We start from the raw sequence: 21,409 nt of genomic DNA, 5'->3' as shown, positions 1-21,409 counted from the left end.
TTGGGATAGATGGGTACTGAATTCCACTCAGCAGGATAGAGAATAACTGTCAATTTTACCCAGTGGGAAAGTGTTTTGAAAATTTTTCCCTAAATGCAATTTTAAGATATAAAATACTGACATATATCTTAAAGCAATATACAAGATTCTCATGAACATTTTAAAAAATAGCAACATTGAGCCCATTACTTCCCAAAGACACACACTCTCCTGTGTAACAGGCACATTTTGGTGGGAAAATTTAGGAAATGGTACTTCTGTCATAGTCTTTCCTGCAGGAGAGGAATCGGCGGCCCGGAGCACACACAGGTGGGGTTAGCCCCCGAATGAGAGCCCAGATCATCTACCTCCAGGCTAGCGCTTTCACACTTCACAGACTCTCACCTTTAAGGAAAATGGTTGTGCAAAGTCCACTCTGACATATCCGTAGTTTTTCCGTAACATTCTAATAACACCTCTTGCTACGCTCCAAAGGCTCTCATTTTTCTTAGGTTTACCCTAAATTCCAGCAGTGAAAAGATAACATGGTGAGAAATAAAGCTAACATACACAAATATTTTGTTTTCCGAAGAATAATTCTGTATAGAAACTGGAGCTTCATCTTGAAAGAGAAAACAATAATAAAGGAAAATAAGTTATTCATTAACTGAGACCTATCAGAAAGTGCTTCATATTCAAAGATACTAACAGAGGTGGTCACGTCCCTGGGAAAGGCAACTGAGCCAATGAAAAACATTTACTACTAGTTCCCTTAAGACAATGTTCACATCCTTCAAAACAAATGCAGCTGCAAGCTGGTGAGGGATAAAATGATGTAATACCCTGGAAAACTGTTCTTCAAGTTCGCAGGTAAAGATAAGAGGTCAAAGAGGCCACTTAAGAGCAGTCTGCCAAATCCTAGAGTCTGAATATCTAACTTCAGGTAACTAAATGCCAGTCAGCCTCACAGCAGCCTTTGAACTGATTATTCATCTAGATAGCACCGCCGGAGCATTTATGCCACATCAGGCACAAGTGAGACTGACACAAGAAGAAAGCATTCAGATGACAATCCAGGTCTGTTGCTTAATTTTTAAAGTCTGCAACTGTCAAGTGTCCTTGAACTTCTGACACATTTGAAGCAGTTAAGTGCAGTAAGTACTCTGCCCAAGGCTTCCACACTAAATAAGACCAAGACTAACTCCTCTGACACACTGCAGCACGAGTGCATGCTGGTAAAAACCATCTAGGTAAAGTGTTTGGCAGCACTGACTAAAGCTGAACATACGTGTACTTTACAGCCTACCGGTCCCACCTCTAAGCACATACTCCACAAAATAAATACCTACAGTTGCCAAGAGAATTATGTAAAAATGATGGCATAGAATAAATTATGGTTTATTCACACACTGGAAAACTATACAGCTATGAGAACAAATGAACTACATGCAGCAACATGAATGAATCTCAAACACCTGCTTGAGCAAAGAAAACCAGATGTAAAAAGAACATGCACTGCATTATCCCATTTATACAAAGCTCAACAATGGAAAAAACTCATCTATTCTGTAAGAAATCAGGTAAGTGGCTATCCTAGAGGGGTTATTGATAAGAGAGGCATAAGGGGATTTCTGGGGTCCTGATACTACTATTCCTTCATCTGGATGCTGTTACTGGTGTATTCACTGTGATAATTCGATCCACATGGTTATGATTTGTGTGTTCTTCGGTAACTACTACACATCAATAAAAAGTTTACTGAAAAGACCGCTGCCATTTCTCAGATCAACCTGTAGTTGTTCAGCCAACAAGACCCCACCAGTTCTTCAGGCGTAACTAAAATCTGCACGTAAACAGCAGGCGCTTGGGAGAGCAAACCACAGATAAGCTGCAAGTTGAGATGATGACTCAGTGACAAGTGCTCTTCCATTTTCCAGTCCCATGACCAAAGCCAGCACCGATACATCTGATCATGCCACTTCCAAGTGCAGGAGGACACCACATGAGTAGTACCCCCCAGTGACACAGGGTATGGTGGCTACTCAGCATGCCCCCAACCACGTTTCCCAGTGCTCTACAGTCAGGGAGAACCTAACAGCAAATCCACTCTCGAATGTTTAAACCTAAAAACAAGACTTGAAAAACGACTGACTTCCATGCAAGCAGAACCCTTACCAGCTGTTCTCCATTGTAGTGACCTTCAATGATCCGATCATAGGCGATTCCAACGGGTATGATCAAGATGTCCGGGATGGTATTGGTAGACAGAGTATCAACCACCACGGACAAGAGTCCTGCCCGAGCACAGGAGGTCTTCCCACTCCTTGAGCGCGTGCCCTCCAAGAAAATCTCTAAGAACTGCTGCTGCCGAAGTAGTTCCACTATGTGCTGGAATATAAAGAGAAAGCAAAACATGAATTCAAGAGCACTCAACTGAGAATCAGATCAGAAAAAGTAATCTTAAGGACACAGAAAAAACTACAACTTCACTACTGACAAAGTATTTTACCCACACCAAGAATAGCAAAGCAGCATTGCAAACATTGTATCTTGGTGATTAGACTCATCAGACTCATACCTAGGCAATAATCAAATTATTCAGAGAACAGTTTTTGTTTAAATCTCAGCTCCATCAATCTCTTCTCCCTTCCACTGTGAAAGCTAATATGATGACTTAAAGGATAATTACAGATCATACACACCCCATGCAACAAAGCTCTGTAGAGAATATCTTTCCGTCCATCTGGTGTTTCATCCAGCCTCCGTCGTATAAAAAAGCCCCCAAGTTTGTGGATCAAGGTACTATAAATTCAAGAGTGCATGAATTATTTATAAGGAAAAATATAAAAAGAATACTCCAATTCCAAGTTACTTCAAAACATTTGCAATCTGATGTCAGCCACACATGCAGTGAGTGCTGACCAGGCAGATAAAGGCAGTCTTTCACCTTCCACATTACTGACACATTTCATCTTTACATGAGTCACCGGTCTATGGATAACCACTACATATGACTGAAGCTCTATTAACGTCAGTTACAAAGAGGAACCTTATGATATACTACCTTGCAAAGGTGATGGCATAGATTTTAAGAGGATTATGGGACACTTCTAATATTTTAAAACCCTAACCAGGGTCGCAAGACACTGATCCCTAGACATACTGAAATTTGTTCATGGCAAATTTATAAATATTCACAAAATGAACATAGCCCCTTGGGGAAAATGTTCTTAAGTAATTATTGCTTAAACAGGTTTCCTTGAGACAAGGATAATTTTATCAAACTGAAACTGAGTATAATCACCTTTATAAAACATGAAACAAAAATTGATTTCATTTACACATACACAGGAATAAAACAATTCTGTTCACGATCCATGTCTCTTTCTACAAATTGATGAATTTTGACATGAAGTTGAAATTTTCGAAGTCATCTTTTCCAAACTCACAGCCTCTTCCTATTCTTTTCAAATACAGTAATGCTACTATAAAAGAAATATTAATGTTTATGTTAGTCTAAACAGTGATACTATATTTAATGTTATTTGTATGTGTGTTATCCTCCCCAGTTAGTATGAGAAGGCCAAGGTAAGATGTTACCAAAACTTAGTATCACTCTTTGAAATTAAAACTTTGCACAATAAATTCATAATGAACGATATGAGTCATTTACAAAAATAATGCACCCTGAGAAGTGGTTTGTGACTATGTAGACAAGAATGCAACAAGTTTTGCAAGCTGCACATAAACAGGCCAGGCGATGTGTGAAGGAAGGGTGAGCTAAGCAATGACTGGCAGTAAGTTTGTGATCAGGAAAGTTCATTCGTGAGAAATCATAAACATTTATTAAGCACTTTCGAAGATCCTAGATGAGAACCAGGCACAGAGGGACTGAACATGTGAGCTATTCTGATTACAAGAGACAAGGCTTTTCTAGAGGCCCTGTGAATGATCCTCTTTACTCTGAAACTGCCTTCCAACACCTCTGATGACTTTCTAATTCAGCTTCCCAGGTTCCCCGACACTGGGAAGCAGCGCTCTGGAGAGTCAACACAGGTATTCTATTAGAAAAACATGTCTGCTCTGTAGGTCCGCTCATACTATATTACAGCTAGTATTTATGTGTCTGCTATTTCTGCTATTTCATGGTAATGACATGTGTCTTATTCGCTTTTTGCCTAAATTCCTGCTGGATAAATACCATTAGTGAATGGCTCCTGCTAATCACGTAGACACTGCTATGACTTAGACATTAAATTCCTCCAAATGCTCAAGTTAAAGCCTTACTCCCCAGGTAACAGCACTATAGGGAGATGGAGTCTGGTTGCAGAAAGTAGGTCCTGGGGAGTGTGCCCTTAAAGGCTTTATTATATCCCCAGATTCTCTCTTTTGCTTTCTGGCTGCCATGAGGTAAGCAGCTCTCCTCCATTACACCTTTACACCATGAAGTGTAAAGCCCACTCACTCACCAAAAGCCCAGAAACAATGGAGCCAAGTGACCATGGACTGAAACCTATGAAACTGTGAGCCAAAATAAATCTTTCTTCCTTCAAGTTGATTTTCTGATATTTTGTTAGAGCAATGGAAAACTAGCACAGCTACAGAACTGGAAACCACAGGACACTGAGCCAAGGGGTTAGGAAGGCAGTCCTTGACATGGGGTTGAGGGCCAGACTTCACAGCACACAAAGGTAACGAAGGCTACCTGTTATGGCCTGGCTGTGAGGAGTTCCCCAGGAGCTCGTATGTGAGACAATGCCAGGTTTAGAGGAGAAATGATTGAGTTATGAGAGTCTTAACCCAATTAGTGAATTCATCCTGATAGAGATTTTCTGAATGGTAACTGAAGACGAGTACAGTGTGGCCAGAGGAGGTGGGCATTTGGGGCATGGCTTTTGGGTATATGTTCCGTATCTGGTGAGTGGAATCTCTGCATCCTTCCACTACACTCTCCACCATGATGTTCTGCCTCATCTTGAGTCCTGAGGAATGGAGCCAGCTGTCTATGGATTAAGACCTTTGAAACCGTGAGTCCTCAAATAAACTTTCCCTCCTCTACAATTGTTCTGGTTGGGTCCTTCAGTCATAGCAGTGAAAAAGCTGACTAAAACACTACCCGTGAGGCTCTACCTGCAAAACCTGCCGGCCCACTTCCTGTTCAGTCTCTCTCCAAATTCATCCTCCTCTTAAGCACCCTCTACTCACAGAGGTCAAGACCTTAGATATACTTCAAAGTTTAAAACTTTAGTTTCTCAAACCAGTTCAATCTACTCCTCACCAATTCCTCATTGGTGATCAGACCCACTATCTGTCCAGTTTCCTAGGTGGAAAACATCCAGAAGTCTCCCCTACTGGCTTTTTCCCCTCTATTGAGCCCCAAATCTGAACGAGCATTAAGTCTTATAAATTTAACTTATTAAATACTCTGAAAATTTATGCCCTTCATTCCAAGAGCACTGCTACACTTTCAAGTCCTCTTACCTTTTGCCCAAACTATTATACAGAATCAGAATTGATCCTACTCCTTCTACTTCAGAATGATCTTTCAGAATGTGATCTGAACATGTCATTTCCAAGGTTCAGAATGAAGTGTCAATTCCGATCTTAGAACTTGTGTGGCTCTAACTCTCACGCCTATGCAGCTACCAGCTCCAGCCTCCGACCCTCCTGTAGGCTTCCTATATTCTCACCTCCTCCAACCGTCCACCACTTCCCCACCACACCAGGCTCTAACTCTCCCTGCCTTTGCCCAGCAGTTTCCTCTAAATGGAATGCATTTCATTATCCTGAAAACCTCTAAAAAAACACGTTTCATGTTGTATTGTACCTTCTACATGCTTCTTGCTCTGTGAGGTCAAAGTCTGAGGAATGGTTATTCTTGTTTACCTTTCTACCACCACTTCGCCTCCCGACTGCCAACCCTGGGACGGTAGTTTACTATCTCACTTTCTAATTGCCTTCTATTCACTTGATAAATATTGCCCATCAAGTTTAGGAATTCACAGTTCATCCATATAAAATACATAAATAATGGTGATAGTCACATGATTCTTTGTACTACCCAAATTCCACACAATAAACAAGCACTACTTTTATAATAATAAAAGGAAAAAAAAAAAGCTAGTATCTTTTTAACTGGCAACAAAAGGTATACCAAAAAACACTCCAAAAATTCAAAACACAATCTTCTGAATAACTTAAATTCAAAACAAGCTGAACTTACCTGAAGATTGGGATGTTGAGATTATTGCCTGAAGCAATGTATGGCGCTTTGATATTATGGCAGAAGAGAATGAAAGTGAGCAGCAAATAGTCAATATGGGATCTATGGACTGGTAGAAATATAAGCGGCAAATTCGTCTAATAGAGAAAAAAAACATCAAATTTAAAATTCAAATGTAAATTCAATTACACTTTACAACTGCATATTTGGTTAGAGGCACTGAAACCCTGGCTACTCAGCAACTCACTATTCAAAAACATTTGTCAATAACATGAACTTCTTTCAAGTTTATACTGACACACCAAATAGAAGAACAACTACAACAACAGAAATGAGCTGGGCGAAGGAGAGGCATAATCAAGATTCAAGTTGGACCTATACCCCTCTGAGAGGCAGCCCTACACATGTAAAAAGAACACAGGTTTTTGGAGTCAGGCTTGGTTTGAAATTCTGAAGAAAATCACTTACTATCTGAGACTTGGGACAATTTCTTTATCTATGCCTCTATTTCCTTAGATAGGGATTGTTCTACTTGATTTTTAGGGTTGTTGCAAGGTAATTTACAAAAGGAACCCGACATATGCTGGTAGGTCCTCCTTTACCCCACATCCACCAAGACACACGGCTACTGCAGTTATCACAAAAGGGAAACCTTTCAAATGGGTTGAACTGCACAGTAATATACAAGAGACTATTTCTCAAAGAACTTTAAAATCACCTATATACAAGAGGAAAATGGAATAACAGATTCATAGAAATTCTTGCCTCAGCTGCAGCTTTAACCATCTCTAGTTGACCCTTGTGAATCTGAATGTTCCAAAAAAAGCTATTGAACAGCTTTAGCAGCACCCACCCAGTAAGTCTGAAAGGAAGAACAAAAATGTAAATGCATATGTGTACATTTATATATACATATAAATATGATCGTAGCTGACTTTTTTGACTTTGGTTTCTGAACTACAACCTTACGAGTACTTGTAAATTACTTCATGAGTGCATTGAATTGCAGAACTAGTGAGCTAACTTTAAATACATACTACTTAGAGAAGTATTCATTTATTATGAACTGAAACCACGTTTTACTCTAATAACACTGCATACTTCAAAGGTAAATGGCCAAGCTGATACTTAATGAGCATAATGCTCCCTCCAATGCACATAAACCACTCCCTTGAGACATGGATGTGAGACTTGGCTCACAACCAGTTGAGGACAACGGGTATCAGCAGTACTGCAATGGCGGTTATCAACTAGCAGAATTTAAAGCACCCTGAAACCTACCACAGTGCTACTTTCCATAGAAGGTGAATAAGAATATAAAGAAGAGTGGGACTTAACATAAAAATACATTAAAATATCTTTGTTCAATCAGCACTGTGCTAGGATAGAAAACTCCAATGGTTTAGTCCTACTTGCCCAAATAAGCTGGCTCCAGGTAAAAGGTTTTGCTTCAACTATTGATACCTGATCATTCCAGGTGAGACAGTGGCAACCATTTCTTGAAGGATCTTTTTGGCTTTCTTTTTCACTTTATGGATGGCTTTGGTCTGCTGCTGAGCAGAACCATCAGGGTTTAATTCAGCAGCCACTTCAGCAATGGCCTCTTGTACTCTGATTTGAAAATGGAAAGACAGACAACATAACTCGTATTACATTTCATTCCATTCCATATTCCATATTGCCTAAGCTGCAGTAATGGATGACAAAACCCACGGTAATATGAGAGAATAAGCTCAATTAGAAAACACTCAAGTTAAAAATGAAGGATATTATATTCCTAAATCAATGAATTCCTGAGGAATCTGGAAGGCAGACTTAAGAATTTACTTCAAATTCATGGGGTGACAACTATACATTTTGATGTTCCAAGTTTGGTGTGAGGGACAAAAGTTACACTCTAGCAAAAACAGAGAAAAAGGAATGTTATTCCTTTAGATATATAATTCAGAGGTACACAAAAAAAACACTGCCAAATAATGTGCAATTTTTCTTTAAAAATCCTAATTTACTATTGACTTTGTATTGGCACTCCATTAGTAGAACCATACCTAAGACTCTCTGGGAGGTATCAAAGAGAAATATAAATATTTATAAATTTTTATTCAAATCAATCTAATAATTTTTAAAAAGCACAGGTCAAGGTCAAAATAGCAGTGAGCAATAAAAAGCGAGATAAAAGGAAAAGTTTAATCCAGTTTTATAAATCCTTCACATGACTTAAGGGAGACAATATGAGGTTAAACCTCCTTAAACCACTTCTAATATCCTAGTTACTAATCAAAACATGTGGAACAAAACAAACTTGAAGTTTTTAACTAGAAAACTGGACATATGATAATCCAGTTTCAAATAATTGTGTTTTCTCCCACCATTGTTACTGAGTTTAGACCAATGGAGTACAGAGAAACTCCAAATCATATCATATTAATTAATATGAAAAGAACAATTCGAAGGACATAACACAACCAGTCTACTCCTTAATAGCATCTTTTGCATCTGGCCAAGAATGTCTTCACAAGTATTTAATGCATTTGTTATTATCAACCACTTGCTCATTCAAGTAATAAATATTACTTAAGTACCTACTATGTGCCAGTACTGTTGAGGTTTCAACAACCACACCACAGGGTCTGTGAATGGCCCTTAGGAATTCTAAGTAGTCTTTCAATCCACCCTATTTCCTGCTCCCCAAACCCAACTGGATCTCTACAATTGGCCACCCCAATGAAGTGAAACAGAATGACCTTCACCCAAACGCCCATATTCTAGAACATGTATGTCCCCCTGGATGGGGCTCAAAAAATCATACCCCAAAGTATGGTTTTGGCGCGCTGAGCAATTAAAATCAACTGGAAGCCCCTGAAAGCTACTTCAGAACCAAGTACTTCCTAATTGTGTTTCTTCCTGATCCAATTACAAGGAGGGGTTCTCTAGAATTCCCTTATTTAACTGAAGAAACTTGTAGATGTCATCTTAGCCAAAAGGCAAAGAAATGCTAAGAAATTTTTTCCAAAAGAAATGTAATGGTCTTAGTCTTAAAACCTCACTCCCAGAATCTCACTAAATAACCAGTGAAGAAAAGTCAGCAGAAAGGAGACTGAGAGTATTTACTATGTCCAGACAGACTTTTCATTCATATTTCTGAGGGCAGCTCCCACAGATTACTTGTGTGTCCTGCTAACTGCATAAGATACTCTGTTCCCAATGAAGTTCAGCCCCACACCTAACTTCCCAGAGCCCAAAAGCAGTTTGTCCCAAGCTACTTCCTGTTCTCCAGACTTATTCACAATCCCCTAAATGTCATTTACTATACTGAAAATTGCCTACATCCCCCTGCTATCCCCCCACAAAGAAGGCTGTATAAGTTTCTCAATCTCGTTGGGTTACTGGGTAATAGTCTTCTTGTGGTGCCCAAAGCACATTAAGAAACCCACATGCCTTTTTCTCCTGTTAGTCTATTGTCAATCTGTTCCAGGGAACCTTTGGAGATCAGAGGGAAACTCTGCCCTGTCCCTCCTCCCCACTTCATTTGGACCTGAGGCAGTCTCCCCTATTTACAAGCTCTTCTGAAAGTAAAGATAGTCTCTTACTCTCTTAAGATTTCTTTCTTTTGTAAGTTGTCAATGGACCTTTATTTTATTTAGTTAGTTATATGCAGTGTTGAGAATCAGCCCCTTTGCCTCACACATGCTAGGCAAGCACTCTACCACTGAGCAATAACCCCAGCCCCTCCCTAAAGATTTCTAACAATGACTTTCCACTCCAAGAATTCACACCTATGTACTCAATAATTGTTTGACAAAAATATCAACTCACTTCTCTTTGGACTATAAAACAGGATCCCTGACATTCATATTACAGAAAACAGTCCTGGAAACATTGGCACCTGTGAACCCCATAAGTCACTAGGTCAGTGATTCGTGACCTGCCTTGCACATAGTAGAAATCCACTAAGTATGAATCCTTAAACCAGGACTGATGAGGATCCAAGATGGCGGACTAGAGGGAGGCTGCACTCCTTGTCACTCCATAACATGGGTTTCAAGCAGAGGATATGTATTTCATGGTGAGGCAGTTTTTGCTGCTTATCGATCCCCTGCTGTTTACCCCATTTGTCTACTGCAATCACCTCCAATCTGCCAGCATATCGACACCTTTTTAGGTGCAGATTGCTCACTGTCAGGTGACTATCATCCACCATTTGCCTGCCTCTTGCCTGTCCATCACCTGCCTTTCACCTACCCATCAACCAATGTCCGAGGTTCACCTCCGATAGTCCGAAAGCAGTCAGCAAACTGACCACAGACCGCCAGTGGAGCTGCCTGCTGCCTGCTGTTGCCTGGAAGTTCAATCACAGTTCCTGCAGGATCCCGCAACAAGACCAACCACACCCCTCCTCCAGGACCCCTGCCTGACCACTGCACCCCACCCCCTCCAGGACCTCCAGCCGACCACGCCCACACCCCAAGCTGCAGCTCCCCATTTGCCAACACATTTCGAAGCCAGAGCGGCCATCTTGGATAATCTTAGAAGCTGTAGCTCTGATCTTTAGGTGGGGCAAATCCCACCCTGAGACTCCTGCTGGAGACTGGAAGCTCATTGTCAAGTACCTCTCATACATCAGGCTTCTGAAGACTGGGAGGTTTGAGTACTATATGACTGTTATAGTATAGGTTTTCTTTTTTCTCCTTATTGAAAAATTTTATGTTTTTATTTCTTTACTTTTCTTGCTCTCTTTTCCTTTTGTTTACCTGTTCCCTCAGAGTCTCTTTCTCCCTTTTCACATGCTAACAACCAACTTCTTTTGATTACAAGATCACTCTATTATCTAGAACTTCTATATATTCTTTTCTTATCCCATTAACAGGTGCATCCTATACCCCTCCACATCCTTTTTGTCCTCCATTAGAAACTGCAGAACTTATTGCAAATCTATTTGTTATACTGAGGATAATAATTAAACTCATTCTGCTTATTATGATAATATTGTTAACGTCCTCATAGGGGTTATTCGGTCTAGGGTTGCATACTGTCTGAACTGGACACTGCTAATATTGAGCTCCTCCTTAAAAAAAGGTTTTGGAAACCTATAGTCACTATAAGACTATAGGGGGGAAACTGCAGCACCCCAGATCTGCACTGCTAGAGGGGAAGATACATGAACAACATGAAAAAACAAGGGAAGAAAATGATCCAAACAAATCTAGATTCTGTTAATAGAAACCAGGGACAGTATGATAGAAGAAGTATCAGAAAAGGACTTCAGATTATACATGATTAAGATGATTCGTGAAGCAAACAGGACTGCTCTGCCTCCATGGCACCATTCACCAAAGCCACCATTCTTCCATCTGTCCTCAGTTTCCTTAATACTTAGTCTGAAAACACAAACACTTCTCGAGACAAAGTCTCAGAGAAATCAAGGGTTACTGAAGGGAACCACCTCCCACTCCCACTCCTACAAACACCCCTGCCTCTCCCCACCTTGACAACAGTGTCCCCACCCTCACCTGCTGCTGTTCAGGACATTTTCAGCCACATTGGTGGCAAACATGCCCTTATGGACATCTCGCTCTTGAACAAAAAGGACGTAAGAAAGGCGTCTTGCAAGCCATCCTCGGTGCCTGCAACGCAAAAGCCATTTAGAAGAACAGTACTCTAGAATACCTGTACTATCAAGTGGTTTCTCTCCCGTAAAAACAAAGCCTGCTGTCACCTATTCCTGAGATTTAGGGTTATTTTATAGCAAGTTTTCCTTAGTGTGTCAATGCTTAAGTACTCTTACTTTGCTCAATAAGAATCCTAATATAAAAACAAAATTTGATTTTATTAATACCACTAAAATGGCAAATACATTGAATGCAGTATATATATATAAGCTATTGTATATAGATATAGACAGGTAATCTATATAGCCTATAATATTATTTATGGGCTATAAAAAGAAAAATTTGGAAGTCTTTCTTAATTATGATAATACTTCTACAATAATCACCGACTCTCAACTGAATTAACAAAGTTGATGAGATGAGAGAAGTCAAGCATAACTGACCGAGACCTTAATATTTGTACTCATGACAGATTCTGGTCAGTGTCAGTAACTTATGAGATATTTAGATAAGGTCAACGGAGATGAGGGGATGCAGACAGGAAATTCAGAATAAGCATGCTGCATTAGGATTATTATGTAATAATTTGAAATCATTAGTGACAATCATATGATACTGCATTATCATTTCCTCCATAGTGATATATGTGAAAGAATTCAAATATGAAGTCATTTACTCTAAAAATAACCAAAAGCCTTCAATTGAGATAGAATAATTTGGAAGAGAAATGTTTATCAATCACTGTTCCTTCTCTTCTTTGTGCCTCTTTTTTTTTTTTTTTTTTTTTAACTTTTCTCAGTCTTCTGAAAATGTAGCCCAATGTTTAGTGTTCATTCTGAACTCTTCTTTCAGTAAGCATTTTCAGGAATATTACTGAAATATAGAGTCGGTTCTCAGTGAAATTCCTTTCCAATTGACTGGGAATATTATACATGTGTAAGCTAGTGCATATACGGGTGTGCATAAGAGAGAGAGAGAGAGAGAGAGAGTATATGTGTGTGTGTGTGTGTGTGTGTATGTGCATGTGTGTGTAAAGACAGTTAAATTTTGTTTCATATAATACAAACTAAAAACCTATATAGGTAGTTATTACACTGAATAGTTAGTTTCATATTTCAAAATCAATATAGCCAATGCTATTCTTAACTGCTTCTGAGAACAACAAACAAACCTTTTGACTTTATGTGTAAAATGTCAATTTCCATCAAGAAGAAAATAACCTACCTCTTTCCTTAGGATCTTAACAAAAAAAAAAAAAAAAAAAACACTTTAATGAACCAGCGTCTCTCCTCTCTCCTTTAAATATAAATTAAACAGAGAGAGAGAAGAGCAACCTAGAAATGGGAAAAAATAAATATGCATACTTTGACTTCAGTTCTATTAAAAAAAAAAAGCTTTAATATATAAAGAGGTATTGTCATTCTTATGTGATCTCATCATCTAATTATGAATAGTAACAATATCAGAAAGGCTTCTAACCTAAGTATTTGATTTCTTACCTTAATTTTTCATAGAATTTCAGCATTTCTAATCAGCTGAGCCTACTTCTTATCTACTTCAGTGGTTACTCTTAGAATTGCAAGAACTGCTAGTTTTTTTGGCTACTCCATCTCCTGCCTCATAGACATTCACCAACCTTCCTTCCAACAACCTGGACTCACAGAAAACAAAGACCTTTTTCTTTTTCTCTCTCTCCCTGGCACTTAGTAGCCTGTGCCCATGTACCTAGAATTTGAAAGTAAGAATTCTAAGAAATGTCTTAGGTAAATAAATGAAAGAAGATTTGCTCAACAGAGAAAAGTATCTTTCAATACTTTATGGAATGGCATAGTTTAATAATTCATATTTTTTTGAAGTATAACATAGTCAAACTAGATTAAGGTATTCAACCTACACCTCATCCCAAATACTTCTCACATTATGGCACACTTCATATGTAAAAACTAGCATACGAAATAAGTTAAGAGAGGAGATAACCACACGCCCCAGGGAGGTACTTGTAAGTGGTTAGTAGAGAACTCTCTTTCTGGTGGCTACCTGCTTCTGAATTTTAAATAAAGCCTTTGTGTCAAGAGCCCATCTGTTGGCAGATACAGTGGTACATGCCTATAATTCCAGTGCATCAGGAGGCTGAGGCAGAAGGACCGCAAGTTTGAGCCTCAATGAGGCCCTAAGCATGAAACCCTGTCTCAAAATAAAAAAATAAAAAGAGCTGCAGATCTAGCTCAGCAGTAAAGTCCCCATGGGTTCAATCCCCAGTACCAAAACAAAAATGAAACAAGAGCTTATTTGTTGGGCATGGTGACACATGCCTATAATCCCAGCAACTTGGGAAATTGAGGCAGGAAGATTCCAGGTTCAAAGCCAGGCTCAGCAATTTAGCAAGACCCTCAACAACTTAATAAGACCCTGTCTCAAAATAAAAAGTAAAAAGGGCTGGAAATAAATCTCAGTGGTAAAGCAGCTGAGTTCAATCCCCAGTACCAAAAAAACAAACAAACAAACAAAAAACAACCCTCATACTCCATTCTCTCTTGAAAATATAAATTTGCCTAAAAGTATATTGATGGATATTATGGAGTTTTTCTTTTGAGATTCATTAGCAGCATAAGAGAGTTCTTTTTACCTTGTGTGAGTTTCATTGATATAAATAACATTCCGCAAACCCAAAGACGGAATACTGGGGTTGAAAAATTTTTCCTGTATAAAACAAAATAAATATAGTCATAAATATGAAATTATGACATTTGCAGGTAAATGACTGAGTTGGAGAATATCACACTAAGCTAAATAAGCCAATCTCCAAAAACCAAAGGCCAAACATTTTCTCTGACAAGCGGATGCTAATTCACAATGGGAAAAATAGAAGTACTTTGGATTAGGCAGAGGAGAGTGAAGGAAAGGGAGTGGGTGTGGGGGTAGGAAGGACAGTAGAATGCATAGGACATTATTACCCTCTGTATATATATGATTCCATGACCAGTGCGATTCTACAACATGTACAACCAAAAAAATGAGAAACTATACTGCATTTATGTATGATGTGTCAAAATGTATTCTACGTTCATGTATAAGTAACTAGAGCACATTTAAAAAAACTGTATTAAAAAAATAATGGGACTAATTTAGGGGGAAAAATACACAACTGTATTGATAGTGAAAAGTTCACAGTACTAGTTCTTATTGACTTCTAAAATTTAAGCCCATAGTTAGGTATTGCTTCAAAGAAGAAAATATGTTTTGTTGAAAAGTAGCCTTCAGAGAAAGTCAAAGTTAAATATTTATTTTTAACACTTTAAAACCAAAGGAAATAGTGCTTGTCCCACTCCTCACCTTCATCCAAGAAAGAACTAATTACAGATTAGTGTAAGTCACTCATAGGGAAGTCAGGGATTTCAGTGTTCCCAAAATACAAAAATATCATGCTAAGTACCATTCACGAATCGTTAGATTACTAAATCTCCCAACACCTAACAATTATCACCCCCCTTTTATAAGTTAGGCAATTGAGACTGGTGGGAGGTTAGGATTCCATCTTAGATCTTCTTCTGAAGAACATGGTACCCTAAAATTACAGTCACTTAAAGAGAAAATGCACATGTACAGTTCACCCTCAGAACAGGTGCTCCTGAAAGATAATCCAAAGATGGTTCTGTTGAAAAGAAGTCTGTAAGTTTATCAATGTGGAAAAAAAGGTGAAGATGCCACACATAAAGGCTAAAACAATATGGCATACACTCAACCAAATATGTAAAAAAATGTTTAAGTGAAATCCCCTTAAAGAAAAGGAAAACAGATTTCACAGAAAGGATAGCATAATACCAAAAAGTTAATAAAGTGTTTTCAAACAAATTATTTTAAATAAACATGCCAAGAATGAAATTCAATTCAAGTTCAGTTCCATCAGGTGCTATACTTTGGCAAAATATCATCAACCACCAACACTAACCACCAAGTAGTTTCCTATACTCTGTTTTGACTTAAGAACACACTGCAAATTGTAATTGAGGTATTATTTTGGTCCGATATTATAGTTAAGGTATTGTTTTGAATAAGCATTCAAAATTAGATTTAGTGAGATGCCAGCTCTAAAAAGAAAATCCACATGACCTTCTCTTTAAATCTTTATTTCTACTGTCCTATGAATCTGAACTGGTCTTACTCCTAGACTAGAAATGTCCATGAGTCTTTAATTCTACCAAATTCTTACAACAAGGTGCTTGGTTGAGAAGCAGCAATATTTATAAGGAGACATTCTTGAGCAGACCTGAACATTTAATGTGAACTGCTTGTGCCCACACGAGTCACTCCAGTGTTAATAAATCCCTTTATACCAGACTCAGGATTCCACTTCATGCCAAGCCAACCCTGAGCAGAAAATTCACACAGCACAGTTAGCTAGTCACATAGGTTATAAGCAACCTCTATAAATGGCAGGCACTTAAGTGGCAGAATTTCCATCGCCCTGTGCAAGGGAGAGCTTAACATTCAGATACACCGTCTAAAAGGTGACTTTACTGTCTCAGCACACAGTAACATGAGACCTTCATCCCCAGGTTAGCTCACCCTTCTCCGACCTTTCACCCAGTCCCCGCTTCTCAAATGCTATACCAGAACGTGGAAGATACTGCCTGGCTTGCATATCTTTTCACTAGAACACAAACAACAAAGCTAAACACACTCTTGAATCTTCATTCTAACATTTTAGGGACTGCATGTATGATAAAACCAACATAGAGCCCTCAGAAACAGAAACTTAGCCAAAGTCAGGAGAAAGCCACAGCTTTAACTTCTGACTATCCCATGCTAGAATTTTAACGCTGTCATAAAGTTTAATAACTGGAAGGTATATCAAGGCTCCTGCCAACTACTTGGAAAAGTCAAAGCAAGATCTAGTTTTCCCCCTAAAATTATATTAAAATGCCAAAAGAATCAGAATAGTGTCTAGATTAACTGTAGGAATAATATTTATTAAATAAATTAATGAAAAAAAAATTAAGTCAACTTCTTTACTTATAATATTTTGTTTATAAACATGGTTCTCAGTTCTAAAAATGAGTTAAGTCCATTAAAACCAAACAATAAAAATTCACACAAAATTAGAAAACTGTCACAAATTTTACTCTATTTATTTACGGCCAACAAGCAGGAATGTACTTACCCAGCTCTGGGGAGTGCAGGAATAACAACATCTTCCAACAAAGGGCCTTTTCCGGCTCATTAGGCTTTCTTTCCATTTTAAGGTTGCAGATCTGAAGACGGTAGGTCTAAAGCCACACTCACCCTAATAAATAAATATTAAGGAAAAATAGTGTCTAAATGGCAAGAGAACTATACTTGCCCACTTGACCTCTAAAACTAAGATATTTCAGTGAGAAGATAAAATTATGACATATTCTCTTTTGGTGGCATAATTATGTGTCTTACATATTGATTTTCACTTATGGTATTCCCTCCCAGTATTAACACTTGGAAAAAAGCTTGGCACATAAACAAAAATTGATTACTTAAGAACAGTAACAGCTGCTAACAATCACTACATATTCAAATGCAGCACCTAAAAGTTTAAAAACTAAGTTGGGGATCCATCAATGGATGAATTAATAAAGAAAATATGGAATATACACACAGAGAGAAATAAATATTATGCAGCCATTAAAAAGAATGAAATCCTGTCATTTTCAGCAACCTGGATAAGCCTGGAGGACATTATGTTAAGTGAAATGAGCCAGGCAAAAAGGACAAACACTGCATGTTCTCACTTATATGTGCAGGCTAAAAGAGCTGATCTCATGGAAGCAGAGAGTACAACAGTGGTTACCAGGCTGGGAAGACTGGGGGTGGGGGTTCATAAAGAAAGACTGCTAAACAGGTACATGTGTGTTGAAATAGTACACTGTATCCCATGAATGTGCATAATTACTATGTCACTTAATTTTTTTAAAAATATAACAGACATCGATAATAAAACTTTTTGAAAAATGTAGATCAAAAAAACCAAAGTTGTAGAAGGGACTTTTGGTCAGTCTTGGCAGTACACACTAATCTCAGCAACTCAGGAGGCTGAAGTAGGAGGATTGCAAATTTGAGGCCAGCCTGGGGCAACTTTGCAAGACCCAAAAACAAAAAATAAAAAGAACTGGGGATGTAGCTCAGTGGAAGAGTACCCCTGGGTTCTAACCCCAATACCAAAAAAGGGAACTTCTGACAACAGGATAAGCAAATGAGACTCCTGGATCCCTATGCTGCAATCCTCCCACAATAAAACGTAAGGCCTGACATAGTGAGCAAGCTCTTTTATGGTTTAGAACATTTTACTTTAAATGAAAAACAAGGAAAACTCAAAAACATTTCTTTATCTATCAAAAGAGTTTAATGCCTGGAATTTAAATGATAGCTACACTGCTCAATTAGGGTCAAACCCTACTCCACTATCAAACTCTTTCTCTTCGAGTTCATTGTTTGCTCAAGTCTCAAAGTGTAACTTTTTTTTTTTTTTTTGGTACTGGCGATTGAATCCAATCTACATATCCAGCCCCCATTTTTATTTTGAGACAGTGTTCTGATAAATAGCTGAGGTAGACCTCAAATGTGGAATCCTCCCGCCTCAGTCTCCCAAATAGCTGGGATTAATGGCATGCACTGCCATGCCCAGCTTCACTGTATAAAATTCTTAAAAGTAGCCCAAAGAGAAACATTTTTATATTGAGATTATATTTAAAATATGCTATGTTATGTTAAAATACAGAAAATAATAAAAGAAAGTACAGCTTTTTAAATTGAATTTATACTAAAATCTGTTTTTAATTTTTTAAAATTTACTTCTGTTATAATATTCATGCTTATTACATACAACTTATGGAAAGTAGATGCCAAGAGAAAGAAAAAAAAAAAAATCTTTTTAATTACACTACCCAAAGTAACTACTAGATTTTCTGTAGGCAAAAGTGTTTTGCTTTTTAACATAATCACTGTATTTAAACTATTAAATTTTTTCTTTCCATAATACCATAAAAAATGTTAAATATTATTAGACTTCATAAACATAACTTCTAATAATTAGTTTCTGTAGCTATTAATCTCTATTTTTATGTTCTGTTGCCAACAATGTTTCTGTCTTCATAAATAATACAGAAATGAGCATTTTTAGGTTGAATGAATTTAGCTCTTTTCTTAAACTTACCAATTCCTCACTTGTGTGTTTGCATCGACCAAGGCTGTATTCTGATGAATTTGGCAGATAAGAAACATCTATTGTACCAAGGCTCAATGCAGATTCATCCATGTCATAAACTGTAATTCCCAAATCATGTGCTAGAGAAAATATATACCATATTAGTTAAAGAGGAACCCAGAAAGTAAATACAAAGAACTCAAAACTGATTTCCACATTATTTTGTTCCATAAAAAGGTATCAAATGAACTGCTGGACGTCTCTGTTGAGTAAGGGTAAAATTTACCCTTGATGTGTTTATATTCTCAGGCTGTCCTGACTGTGTTTGTGTGTGTGTGTGTGTGTGTGTGTGTGTGTGTGTGTGTGTGTGAGGGGCGGGGTGTCATGGATCAATAAGTGTATCCTAAGACTTTCTGAATATGGAATACGTAGACTTTCTGAAAATAAGAATTATGAACGGTCATTTGCAAGGGTAAATAAAAGCTTATTACAAGTATGCAACAAATAATTATTTCATTTTTGTTAGTCATTGAATGGTTCCTGGGAGAATAAAGGCATGAGTTTAATTCAGTATGTTACATGTATGCACACAAGAATTTTTAAAATTATAAGCAGAATTTTCACTCACACCTACCATGCAATGTAAAATAGATAAAGGCAACTGAGGCACTTTTAAAGTTTCCCTCTTAAACTAAATTGAGCTTAATTTCTTATGATGCTTTAAAAAAATATTTGCACTTTTAATACATTTACAAAGCTTTAAAGGAAAGGCACACCATTTGAGAATATTTAATTTATAAGTTTTCATCCTTTTCAATAAGCCTTTTCCTAGCCTAAGGGAAAATATTCACTGATATTAATGTAAAATATAAAATTTTTCTAACTTAATTTCTATTCTGTAGTTTAGCTTTTGGCTACTCAGACCTTAAATGATTCCTTTAAAATCCTGAAGGATCACCTCCAGGTAACAGTGTTCTTTAGAAGGCATATTCTGATTTCTTTACAATCCCCTATAGATTTGCTACAATTACTATTATCCTCAAAATAACTACACATGCCCTTAACAATATATTGTAACCATCTAAGGTAATAGGGCAGGGGAGAAAATAGTAAAGCAATGCACCTGGGATGAAAGTTCTTCTGTGATACAAAAGAAAAATTCAGCACTCAGCTATCAGTTTCTTCTGCAGACTGTCCACACAAGGAGGGAGCAAGCTGCTGCCTGAGAAAAGAAGTGATCAGGAGGTGAAAGAAGGAAAAAGACTAGTGCCAGTAGGAAGTCCATGCTATGCTCCTCCTTCCTCCCCAATGGTTTTACCCAAGGTCAAGGAGTTAAAAAAAAAAAAAAAAAAAAAAAAAAAAAAAAATTCCCAAAAGCTTTGGTCATTAGGACTGAGGCGAGCCAACTGGGGAATCTGAAATGGACAGGGTCAACTTTGACGTTAAATCCCCCACTGCCTACCATATGTGTGGATTTGGTCAAGTTAGTTAATTTCTACGCCCTCGCCTCTCCATCTGGAAAATGGGAATAATACCACACCATCTTATTTGGGTTGCTGGAAGACTGAATAATACACACGGAGCGCCCAGCACGGTGTGAGACACACTGTGAACACTCAGTCGCTGGTGGCTGCTGTTATTGGATTAGCTCCAGTGCCAGCAGCTCTCTGAGCACCCCAGCTGCCTCAACGTCCCCACTAGAGGGGATGACTGGCGGCCCCAGCCCCTCCAGAAGTTGCTTGGGGCACGAGTGCATACGGTGCATACGGACTTCCTCCCCCGCAGGGGACCCTATGCCGCAGCCTGGTCTTCCAGGAAGAACTGTGCCGACCCCCACCCCAGCACGAGCCCGGCCCATTTCTCAGGGAGAAAGCCGGAGCTGGAAGGACGGAGGACGGGGTCTCAGGCCGCCCGGAGAATGGCAGGCGTTGTGCCAGGTCCAGGGGAGAGGGGCGACCACGCACCTGTCCCGGAGCTGGCCGCCGAGCAGCCTCCCGCAGCCCGCCCGCCCTCGCCGCTCCGCCCCGCAGCCTGGCTCCAGCTGCTGCAGCTGCCTGCACTTCAAGTCCCGGCCAAAGCCTGCTGCAGCGTCGCGCCCTGATGACGTACCCGGCGCGCAGCAGTGACGTCTGTCGGGGGGCTACGGCCCCCTCCACCGGCGCCGAGGGCGGGGCCGAGCGCAGGAGGTTGGCCCGACGGCCTGACGCGCGGGCTGTGAGGGTGGGTGGCTCCAGGAGTGAGGTCTGTGCAGGCGAGAGTCGGGGGTGGGGGCGGTGCGAGTACGAGTGACTGAACAGATAGTTATGCTGCCTGGGGAGTGAGTGAGTGAGTGTGTGAGTGAGTGAGAGACTGTGTGTAAGTGTGTGTGTGTGTGTGTGTGTGTGTGCGCGCGCCTCCTAATCTTTAGTGTGAGCTTGATCAGGG

General features: G+C 39.0%; 1 protein-coding gene across 2 annotated transcripts in view; it reads right to left on the bottom strand.

Moving 5' to 3' along the window:
* The window catches only part of GPAM (glycerol-3-phosphate acyltransferase, mitochondrial), a 64,707-nt gene that overhangs the window by 14,559 nt on the left and 28,739 nt on the right, over positions 1-21,409 (bottom strand). Inside the window, exons 1-12 of one of the 2 annotated variants that reach the window (XM_079137304.1) lie at positions 20,950-21,093; positions 20,109-20,207; positions 18,995-19,125; positions 16,973-17,095; positions 14,438-14,511; positions 11,713-11,826; positions 7,667-7,813; positions 6,968-7,064; positions 6,203-6,339; positions 2,682-2,781; positions 2,155-2,367; positions 385-498 (exon numbers count right to left, since the gene is read on the bottom strand). In XM_079137304.1, coding sequence (XP_078993430.1) covers positions 385-498; positions 2,155-2,367; positions 2,682-2,781; positions 6,203-6,339; positions 6,968-7,064; positions 7,667-7,813; positions 11,713-11,826; positions 14,438-14,511; positions 16,973-17,095; positions 18,995-19,096 — 1,221 coding nt within the window. In that variant the 5' untranslated portion in view covers positions 19,097-19,125; positions 20,109-20,207; positions 20,950-21,093. Of the gene's footprint in view, positions 1-384; positions 499-2,154; positions 2,368-2,681; positions 2,782-6,202; positions 6,340-6,967; positions 7,065-7,666; positions 7,814-11,712; positions 11,827-14,437; positions 14,512-16,972; positions 17,096-18,994; positions 19,126-20,108; positions 20,208-20,949; positions 21,094-21,409 lie in introns of those variants that run through there. The other variant, XM_079137303.1, reaches the window with a different exon arrangement.

The sequence above is a fragment of the Sciurus vulgaris genome, assembly GCF_902686455.1.
Source record: "Sciurus vulgaris genome assembly, chromosome: 4".
Lineage (NCBI taxonomy): Eukaryota > Metazoa > Chordata > Mammalia > Rodentia > Sciuridae > Sciurus > Sciurus vulgaris.
This window is presented reverse-complemented; position numbering and strand designations above follow the sequence as displayed.